The sequence below is a fragment of the Lactuca serriola genome, chromosome 3, assembly GCF_051521515.1.
Source record: "Lactuca serriola cultivar US96UC23 chromosome 3, Lser_US96UC23_V15, whole genome shotgun sequence".
Lineage (NCBI taxonomy): Eukaryota > Viridiplantae > Streptophyta > Magnoliopsida > Asterales > Asteraceae > Lactuca > Lactuca serriola.
The window spans coordinates 54,785,883-54,796,880 of NC_136410.1; the positions used below are offsets into that span (position 1 = coordinate 54,785,883).

At 39.9% G+C, this 10,998-nt stretch overlaps 2 protein-coding genes across 2 annotated transcripts; one reads left to right on the plus strand and one right to left on the minus strand.

The window, feature by feature from the left end:
• Window positions 1–1,193: 1,193 nt before the first annotated feature.
• On the plus strand, window positions 1,194–1,454 carry LOC145092295 (uncharacterized). Its single transcript, XM_079030221.1, has one exon. The coding sequence runs from the start codon at window positions 1,194–1,196 to the stop codon at window positions 1,425–1,427; it is 234 nt and encodes a 77-aa protein (XP_078886347.1). The 3' UTR covers window positions 1,428–1,454.
• A 145-nt stretch (window positions 1,455–1,599) lies between these two features.
• Window positions 1,600–2,910, minus strand: LOC145095269 (F-box protein At5g07610-like). The gene has a single exon (XM_079033180.1). It carries the CDS (start codon window positions 2,908–2,910, stop codon window positions 1,600–1,602), a length of 1,311 nt encoding a protein of 436 aa, XP_078889306.1.
• Between the last annotated feature and the right edge of the window lie 8,088 nt (window positions 2,911–10,998).

Genomic DNA, 10,998 nt, shown 5'->3' on the forward strand with positions numbered 1-10,998 from the left:
GTTAGCATCGCTACTAGCCCAACCATGCCAACATAGAAAAAACAACGAGATTTCATTTTCTAAAACCAATTGGTGATAGAAGAAATTATCCATTGCTTTATATGTTAGCATACAACTTCTTCTTTTACCGATGTGGTATTGGGTTTGCATACCAACAGTATCAACATCCAGTAGGGTCTAAATTTTATTTCCTTGAAGCTCAAGGCCTTCACACGAACAAATTATGGTCCAAAATCCCAAAATTAGAAAATTTTCGAAACAAGATTTTACACTTTGATTAGTCCACACTAGCCCCCACCACTCACTCTAAAACTAAGCCTCTTTTTATCACGGTCATCAAATTATAACAGATTGCTTAATTTTACATTTTTTTTTTGAAACGGAAAACGATTTTGTGAAAACCCACCAAAATATTTCAATAATGACATTGAGTTCGGGCTCCCCAAGAGGATTTTCCTTACATGAACTATCAAAATTTTGTTTTATTTCAATATATTTTGTATTAAATTCTGGATAAAATCAAAGATGGATAACATTAATATCATCGGTACTATTTGCAACTATAGGCCGAAAAGTTGAAAGAAAAACCAATGTTCACTTTGGTAAAACCAGTGGCGTACACACGCCAACCAATTACATCGTAAATTTGATGTTTTTAAGAAAAAACAATAATCCAAAACAAAATTTATGTTCATAACAGAAGACAACAAACAAAACATTATCTACTTACATCATATACCCGTACCAAGCCTATCACCAACTTGCACACAATGAAAAACCACCAGCTTCTCCCAATATACCTCGGCCTCCATAGCTCCAGTTTAAACCCATCTTTTAAAATTACCAAAATACCCCTCTCAAACTTAAAGGCAATCAATCAATCAATCATGTGTCCCCCATTCAAAAAGCAAATCATCTTCCGTACTAATGCAATCAACACCCTCCACTTAAATCCTCACGTATGGCCCAGGGGTATTATCGACAATTGACATAGAAAAAAAAAAGATATAAAACCTTCCAAAACAAAATCACTTTTCCAATCCACACCCAGTTTTGCAAAAAACATGGTGCTCTTTTTTCCGTCTCATGCAGCCTCTATTTATACTACAAACTTGAATTCCCAAATCCCAAATTACATCATCCAATTACATTTGAAACCCATTCGATTTCAAAGTTAACGAGAATCAAGAAACATGAGTTCAACAACCAGAGCATGGGTGGTGGCCGGAACAGTTGGATTGGTGGAGGCGCTAAAAGATCAAGGCTTTTCACGGTGGAACTACACCATCAGAACCATCCACCACCAGAACAAACCCAACCTCCGATCATTTTCTCAGCCCAAGAACAAGAAATCATCTGATAAAGCAAGAGAGTCTGAAGAGTCTTTGAGAAAAGTCATGTACTTGAGTTGTTGGGGTCCTAATTAACTAAAATTCTAGTTTATGTTCCTTTAATTAGACTGTGTACATGATATATTATTATAGATTTACAACATTCTTGGAGCTTAGTGCATCCATTAAGAAAATACCAACAAATTACTTCAATAAATGCTCAAATTTTAACGTTTTTACATATACGATATATTAAAAGTACAATACCTCAGACACCAGCGAGGGAAGGGATGAAATGAAAACAGCTTCCATTGATGAAACGACGATTCTCACGTGTAAAGTCAGAAAGCTGAAAGATGGTCTTTGGGAAGAAGCCTCCATGAACACACCTACGACTCTCAGTGGTGAAATCACGAAGCTGGGAGATTGTGTTTATCACGAACTTGTATTGTATAAGTTTCCCGGGAAGTTCGAGAACTATAAATGAATCCTCTTCTCTTCCTCCAAGAACAAGCGATTGCACCATAAAATGAAGCCCAAGGCGAGTCAGCATGCTTGGGTAAACCCTAATAACTTCTTCAAGGTCGACATGATACTTAATTGACCACTCGGAATAGTCTTTTTTAATCTCGTAAACATTCAACCTTCTGAACCTACAACAACGCACAACAAGAAGCATACCTTCACGAGATTCTGCTAAAAACTCATCGAGAATTGTGCCATAGACGGTCGTGTCAGGTGTATCTATGTCGATGTAATGAAGTTGCTCTGAATCTAGCTTCAGATATACGAGCCGATTCGGAAAGCTTATCCAGTGAATGGCGTTGTGTCCGTAAACACCTCGATCTAGATCTACCAAATCGTCTGTACTTTCGTTTGAGATCTTCCATTTGCCGGATTCTGATGAGTAAATCTCGATCATCATGACTCTGTACATGTAATTGCATACGACTTTGTAATGAGATGATTTTGATGAATCGAAAGCTAATGTCATACAGCAAATACCATCCGGATTGAAATTGTTTAGTTGTGGAAGCGTGGTAAATCGATTGGTTGTGGGATTGTAAACGTAATACTTTTGAAAATCGTTGGCGCAGAGGAGTAAACCATTGCAGGATTGTAAAATCTTAATAGAACCTGAGTCAAAACGGAGAGTCGTAAATGGAGGTCTGTTGACCAAATTCCCGAAATCCAATGGCACGTAATGATATTTATAGCGAGCGTCCCAACCTTCAAAAAAGAGACCAGAAGGGGGATCGGGGTTAGGGTTTCGGAGGAGACAGAAACTGGAGCTTTTTATGAACAAGTTCCACTGTTTCGATACGGACGTTAATTGTATGAGTGAAATCACCGGTAACCGGAGAAAAATTTCGGTTAAAAGATCTTCGCTACAAGCAATGAGATCAGCAGCAGATGAATTTGAAGATGAAGGACCGGAAGTTGAATTGGCTTTTACATTTCCTGTGTCTGTTGGCCTTATGAATGTTAGGATTCTGTCGTTGGTCTCAGTTTCCAAAGCCGTGGTAACCGTCTTCGGTGACATAGAAGTTTCCGGCGAACCTCCAACGAGGGGTTCCATGAGAATTGAGAAACGCACAAAAATGGAAGGGTGCAGAATTCTTTTGGCGCCTCTTTAATTGTGAAATTTGAACGCCTCATATTTAACTCAAATGGGGGGTTTAATTTCAAATTTACTTTTAAAGTTTTAATGCGTTAGATTGTGTTTCATCACAAAATAGTCCCCCTACTATTGCTTGATTAGCAGTTTCATCCCATGACCCAAGTTCAATAAATAAATGAGAAAACTGCATTTATGGTTTCTTACTTTTCACTTTGTACCAAAAATCTTTTAGCTTGCACTAATAATTTTTTTAGAGGTTTGATTGTAATTTTGGTCCCTAAAATTAACATATTTTAGCCGGTTAACCTAGTTAAAATAAATGAGAAAACGCACTAATTGTAGCCCACAATCAATTATCACCCCATTGGGGCTCAACCAATCCATCTGCACAATGACCTTGTTCTCTTGCATGAGAATATAAACTAAATCGATCGGGTACTGCTCGTTGAATAACTCCAAAGTGCATCCCCGATGAACCATCGTCACTCGTACAGAACGATCGTCGACAATGTCAACATCTAACAGATAATCAAACTCCCTCGGAACATCGACAAACCTCTTGCTAAGCGCGAAAGATACAATGGATTGGGTAGCCCCTGAATTAAACAAAACCAACACATGAATACCATTCACAATGAACAACCCTATACAACAACATAAATATATATACCCATAATCGAATCAGGTGTTGCACGAGCCTCCTCAACTATCAGTTGAAATGCTTTGCTCCTAACGACTGGCGCCTCCTCCTTGCCCTGGCGACCATCGTTGATTCGCAGAGTCGTTGGTACAGGTGTTGCTACTGGTCCTACTGCTTCTAAACTCGGGCAATTGGCCTTCTTCTGGCATCGCTGATTGTAATGAAAGCAAATCAGATCAGATACCTAAGTGGTGGTGTTGGCAGTGCAATCCCTGCTGAAGTGACCCGTCCTACTACACTTGAAGTAGCCAGAACCACCTGTCCTACAGACCCCATGCGTCTTTTTTCAAACTTGCCACATCGGCCCCGACCCTGTTGGCTCCTCGATCTCGAATCAAAAAAGTTGAGCCTCTTTCCCAAACTTTATGAACTCTGAACTGGATCCAACTTCCTCTTCTTCTCCATCTCTAGATCGATCTCCCTCTCTCTGGCTCTCGCCACCATATCATCCAGTGTCCTACAACTGGATATGCCCGCAGACTGTCTGATACCGCTCCTCAACATATCGTGATATCTCTCCTTCTTCATATACTCGTCCGCCACATATTAGGAAACCAATAAAGCCCTCTCGTGAAACATGGCGGTGATCTCCGCCACAGTCTCAGTAGTCTGGCGAAGGTCCTGAAACTCCCTCGCCAGCTGCTGAACCTCAATCACATGTGCGAACTCAGCTCGAAACCTTGTCACAAAATCCTCCCAAGTTATCGACTCAACCGCCTCGCTTCCCAAGGTGTCACCAAACTCTTCCCACTAATCACAAGCTTTGTCTTTCAGAAGATGGGATGCAAGTCTAACCTTCGACCCCTTAGAGCAACAGCTAGCACGGAAGGCATTCATGATATCTACTAACTAACACCTGCTCACAATAGGGTCCTTCTTCCTGAAAAAATTTGGCTCCCCACATGCCCAAAACTCTCGGAAAGTCAAAGAGTGACCTCGCACCATCGCCACGATCTCATAATGAAAAGTGCCCAAGAGTTCATCCAGAATCTCCATGATACCCTCTTTGATCGTATTGAAGATCACATGAGTCTGCTCAAGAATATTGCGTGTAATCTCTAATGAAATGAATTCTCATATTTAATCATCCATGTGTCCGACTCCAAAGCCATAACCCAAACCATCACAGGCCCCCGTACCACCACCAGAACATCCTCAAGTGATCATCATGCTGAAAATAAACCATACTAACCATCAGGACACACTCAAAGAAACCCACATTCTACAAGCTCCCTGATATCATTGTGACTTCCTTGACTCAAGTACGAATCCTCTGCTTCCAGTATTACAGGCCGAATACTACCTTCCACATCAATCCATACTTTCCTTAATGATCGTCATGAATCCACCAAGTTACTTTCCTATTAATCCAGAAAATCTCTCGCAAAGAAATGCTCATTGCATCAAAACAGCTCCTAGGTTTTCCTAGGGCTACCATCACACCACTCTTCGCCATCAGTTGCAAAAAGAACTCCCTCTAACACCATCTAACTAGCTCACGGACATAATTACATATTACCGACATCAGATCATTATTTAACTGAAAGGTCTCACAATACAACGGTTGGACTCAAACAAGAGATATGCAATAACCGTCTAAAATTATCTCCCAATAATATGTAACTTAACGTAATCGCTTATCAATTAGCTGGCATTAATGGGAACTCATAAAAGCACAAAGCAAGTAGCATTATAACTTTGAGTAATCTGAATCAAAGCATAGCCTAAATGGTCTATCCGATCTGAATCTAGCATGCAAGTCTACACGCTCATACAGTAGGCATATAAAGGCATCTCTCATAGTATTCTATCATGCAATCATGAATAGATCCAATTCACAAATTCACAATTCAAAAGCGTATCACATAAAACATGCATGGGTATCTTGGGAAAACTTATTTGAGCTCGGTCGATTGCATGCACCACACCCCTTTCTTTATTAGAAATTAATAAAGCATTTTTTTATGGAAAATCTATCAAACCCTTAGTTTGAGTTCATACACACTTGAGTGTATGCCTGAATCCCTCAAACCAAAACCCTGATACTAATTTATAACCAAAAAAAATCACTTTTGTATTAATAAAACTATCAACCAATAATGTTTATAAAAACCATAAAGGAAATTAAAGTATGTAAACAATCATCCAAAAATACATCAAAGTCAAATAAGGCGGAAAATCATGGTGTGTGTGATGCGATCATCCCGAGCTCTTCCCCTTCAAACCGGAAGTACATGAAACATAAACTATAAACAGTAAGCACAAAGCTTAGTGAGTTTTTCCCAAATTACCACATGTCATACATACAATGTGCCCTGTCTCACCTCCATCGGGCCCTGCCAGGCACAGATCTGTCAGTAACATGCGATGGGCCCCACCTAACACAGTCATCAGGCCCTTCCTAGCATCGGACCCTGCCCGGTATGCATACAAACATATATAATACATGAAAGAGTCATATAAATGACTAGCATTCTAATAAACAAAGGGATGGCATTGGTTCCTTCGACCCGCCTAAACACTATGAAAAGACTCACCTCGATCAGCTGATACAAAAATAACGATTGTGTAACATCCCGACTCTCAAGTATGATATTTAATTATTTTATTTCTTTTTGACAGGGTAACTTGACGAGTTGAAAGCACCAACTCGCCGAGTAGAGGATATTATGGCCACGAGATTTTAGAGTCTACTCGACGAGTCGGAGGACCCCGACTCGACGAGTAAGAGTTGAGTGAGAAAACCCTAATTTTTAGGGTTTGTGTCCTATTTAAAGGACCTTAAGCCCTCATCTCTACCACCCTTGTCACCCTAATACCCTGTGTGAAACCCTAATCGAGCTATAACCTTGTATGTGAGAAAGAGAGGATAATATTGTGAGTTTTAGTGCATTCTTGGAGGAACGTTGAAGAGCTTTGACGAGAATGAGCTTTTGGATATGGTGTTCATTAATTCCTAGCTTCTGTTTGAAGGTAAAAAGTCACCACCTTGGTCGTTGTTTTGTTAGATCTTGTTTTTAGGGAATTTAGAGCCTTTTTCCCATCCTTCTTGGAGTTCTAGAGTGTTATGAGATTGTCATGGAGTTGAGACTCTAGATCTGGACATATTAAGGTCCAATGAGCCCAAAGATCCAAGCTCTATCAAGCTTTGGGCAAGTCTCCATGTATGAAACCCTTTATGGAGCTTGTTTTGGCTTTTTGAGCCATTGATGCCATGCATGAACGTAAAGCTTGCAACTTTAGGTGATAAGTGAGCCTTAGAAGGTTAGAACCAGAGTATGAGACATCACTTCTGCCTAAAATCGTCTGAATGAGAAAAATGGAATGAAGGGACTCGACGAGGCGGTGAGCAGACTCGGCGAGTTGATTAGGGTTTCCCCGATGAGTCTGGACGCGTTGTAACTTGGCGAGTTAGTGTATGACATCCCCATTTTCTCAGCCAGAAAAGACTGATTTTGTTTATGCTTTATAAAAATCAGAGTACCTCTTTTAATAAAAATGTTACGGAATTTGTTCCCAGTAAAACATGATAAATACGTTATCATAGCATTTCCGAAGAAAAAGTATTTTTATTCATTTTAAAACATTTGGGATGTCATCATCAATACAGAAACATAAACATAAACATAACTTACATTCATTATCACTAGTTATTTATATCTACTTAATCTCTCAGTGTAATGTGACTTCATATCAACACCTATGATATCAATAAGCTGAGTGGGTCGGGTTGGGAAACCTGGTGAGTACATAGGGTTTTCAACCCACAATAATATAATTATTATGTTTAAACAATCAAACAATCAACCCAATTCCCCATCCCCATTATCTTCTTTACTCTTAAGGATCTATCCTAAGAGTCATCTATCTGCATCCGTTTATTCCGAAGTCCCTTGCTTCCAGGGTTATAGGACTGGCACTAAATCCATAGCTGCCAATGCTCGTTCGTAAAGCACTAATTCCATAGTTGCTATAGTTTATTCATCAGGTACCAAATCCATAGCTACCAATGTTTTATCTAATAGATACTAAGTCCATAGCTACCAATTCCTAACATGTACTAAGTCCATAGCTACCAGTGTTTGTCCAATAGGCACTAAGTCCATAGTTGCCGATGTTATTTATTAGGCACTAAGTCTATAGTTGCCAATGTTTACTCACATCATCTTTTATCTGTCATCATTCATATACCCATGTCACACCCAGCATATTTGTATATATAAAATATGAATATAGTTTAAAACATGTATAAAAACGTTCATCCAGCATAGACAACAAGTATTCAGATAATATGCACACATAGCACGTAGTTTATATAAAATACTTCATATCTATATGTAAGATGAAAGTAACTATGCATTCACCTGGAAAAGGTGGTGACTCGACACTCGGACAGCACTTCGTTATCTCAAAATAATTTTCCCTTGACAAAACCTAGTATCAATACCACCAGGATTTAGTCTAACGTTAACCGCGACTATTTAATAGTCTAGCTATTATTATTATTATATCAGCGTTAAACAACACTCTGTATAACTCATAATAATAGCTCAAATAATTATTTTAAGAACCTAATTAAAAATTGCGTAGGCGTAGCTCACTTACAGCGGGTTTTAAAGAAAATCAGGTTTCGCTTGGAGCAGCGTTTCGAAACCGAAAGACCCTTTTCTCGGGACTCCGGGAGCCTCGGGGCTTCCTTCGGGTGCTAGGGGGGTTCCTTAGGGTTTAGGAGGGTTTAGGAACCTTAGAGAGAGAAACTAGTGAGAGAAAGAATGAGTTTTGGTGTGAAAATCTCGGCTGCCTTCGCACCTCTATTTATAGGTGCGAGGTGTCGCAGGTACGTGTTGCGTTCCCTTTTTCTACATGGGGCATAGCTTTGGTCGTACCACATGTGTCGCGGAGCTGCTGGGGTGACGTGGACCTCCTCGGATAGCATGAAGGATACGAAGTACGCGCAGCGTTCCCTTCGGCCGCGCTGCATTCTTCTTGTACGCGCTACATAGCGAGCCAGCTGTCACCCATCCGAAGCGAGTCCGTGGTCAGGAAGCAACGGCTGAGATGCGGCCACGTCATCACGATCGCATCAGGCTTCGCAAATTCGAGTGCAAATTTTAAAAATTCATAACTTTTGCGTACGAGCTCTGTTTTCGACGTTCTTTAAATCCACGCGAAGGCGGGAACGTACTCTACAACTTTCGTTTAGACTTTGTCGGCTAATTTTGATTCTATTTTAAAATTTATATTATTAACATGCCGGGACAGGATTGGTCGTTAAAAATTCATAACTTCTTCATCCGACGTCCGTTTTCGTCTGTCTTTTTATCGTTACGCTACAAATAACGAGATCTTCGATTCTCGTTTAGGTTGTGTCGGCTAAAAACCGCTCAATCTAATATTCGAACTTCGGGCTGTACACTACTAAGCCGAAACTTCAAAAAATCATAACTTTCTCATACGAACTCAGATTTGGGCGTTCTTTTTATGGACGCTCTCGGTTTAACGAATTCTACGACTTTCGTTTAGATTGCTATGGCTGTATAACGCTCCATCGTAAATTCACTATTCACGCTTCCTAGTGTCGTGTCGGTTCCGTCACGAAAACTTGGATGGGTCAACTCAGATTTCGGCGTTCTTTATATGTACAGAACCCTTGAGACATATTATACAACTTGGTTAAGATTATTTATTCTAAATAATCTTTTGCCGAAAAGTCGTTTTCGACCCCTATTATCTCTAAATTGACTAGCCCGGATCTGCGGGCGTTACATGGTGAGACAACTCGACGAGTTGAGTTTGACTTTTATGATAATTTTGAGAAAAAGAAGGAACTCGACGAGACGCAATGATGCACTCGACGAGTTGGGTCAACATGGACTGTTGACTCGAGTGTTGACTTCTGTTGACTTTTAGGGTCTGATCAAGACTTGGATTATGGAGACAATGGAGGGTTAAAATGGTCTTTTACCCATTCCAAGAGTTAAAGAGAGGGAGAGAGAGAGCTTAACTGAATTTATTTAGATTTGTGGTTATAAGTGTTAATTAGAGATGATTATGACATGTAGGCGGGGATTAGACCGTTCGAGGGGTACGAGGTTTACTTGCTTGCTTACAAGGTGAGTCTTCTCACTCTACTTACCATGAGTAGTAATTTTGTGTGACCGAAGGGTCTTGTATACTATTATTTAGTATTTGTGATATCTTGCATTATGTGTTTGTGGTTTATGTTGTGTATTATTTTGAGCATTATTGAGTTAGGACCGGAGGGTCCAACCCGAGTTGTGGGATCGGAGGGTCTCCACTGAGACACATTGACCGGAGAGTCTTCATTGAGATATATCCATGAGAGGCTAATGAGATGTGTGTGGTATTTTGGGGAACTCACTAAGCTTTGTACTTACCGTGTTATGTGTTATGTGTTTCAGGTACTTCTCAGGATCACGGGAAAACGCCGACTTAATTGTACACACGAGATGGAGTTTATGTTTTTGAGGATCCTAGATTTTATCAAACAATTTATGAATTTGTGTTTTTGACTATTTGACCATTGTGGTTTTGGAAATGTGATATTGAGAATTATATGATTTTGAAAATGAAAAATTTGTTTGAAAATTTATGGTGTTACAGCTCGGGCTGCTGAACCCTAAAATCCCCACACTAAATCACAAATAATAAAACCCTAATTAGCAATTAGGCCATTAACCGAAACTGAGAGTCCAATCCTTATATAAAGGTTAAAAGACCCTTTTTCCCTTCCTACCATAGGCCTAATAACCTACAGCCCAAGCCCAAGAGTCCTAAAGTCCAAGAAATGGCCTAATAAGGGTTCTTGCGAGTACACCCTGCGTACCACTAGTTACGCCCCGCGTACAAGCAGTTACAACGAAGGAAATCGGGGCTCAGACGTGTTACGCTGAGCGTACACCTTGGTATGCCCCACTTACTCCTCCAAAAGCCAAAGCTCATTATTAAGCAGTTAATGATTAAGTCCAAATGCCCAAAACACAGATCTTGCTCAAGGGAAATGTATTAAATGATAAAGTCCTCAACTTGATTCCTTTACATGACTCAAAGAGACTCAAGTCCAAGATTTAACATCCTATTTCCATTAAATGATCATTAACTCATGTATGGTTGATCTACAATCATCAAGATGCAAACTTTATGAGTTGTGAACCTTAGGAACATCAAAAGGATAACCCAAATCTTATGGAGTAACATTTACTCACAACAACTCACTCATGGGACCAAAATGTGCTCAAAACATAACTAGTCCAAGATCTAAGCATGGAATAGCCAAGGTCAAGACTTTATATCTCTACGAAGCTGAAAAAGATTCATAGACCCTG

Coding starts and splice junctions, on each gene's coding strand:
- LOC145092295 (XM_079030221.1), top strand. CDS start 1,194: ATGAGTTCAACAACCAGAGCATGGGTGGTGGCCGGAACAGTTGGATTG.
- LOC145095269 (XM_079033180.1), bottom strand. CDS start 2,910: ATGGAACCCCTCGTTGGAGGTTCGCCGGAAACTTCTATGTCACCGAAG.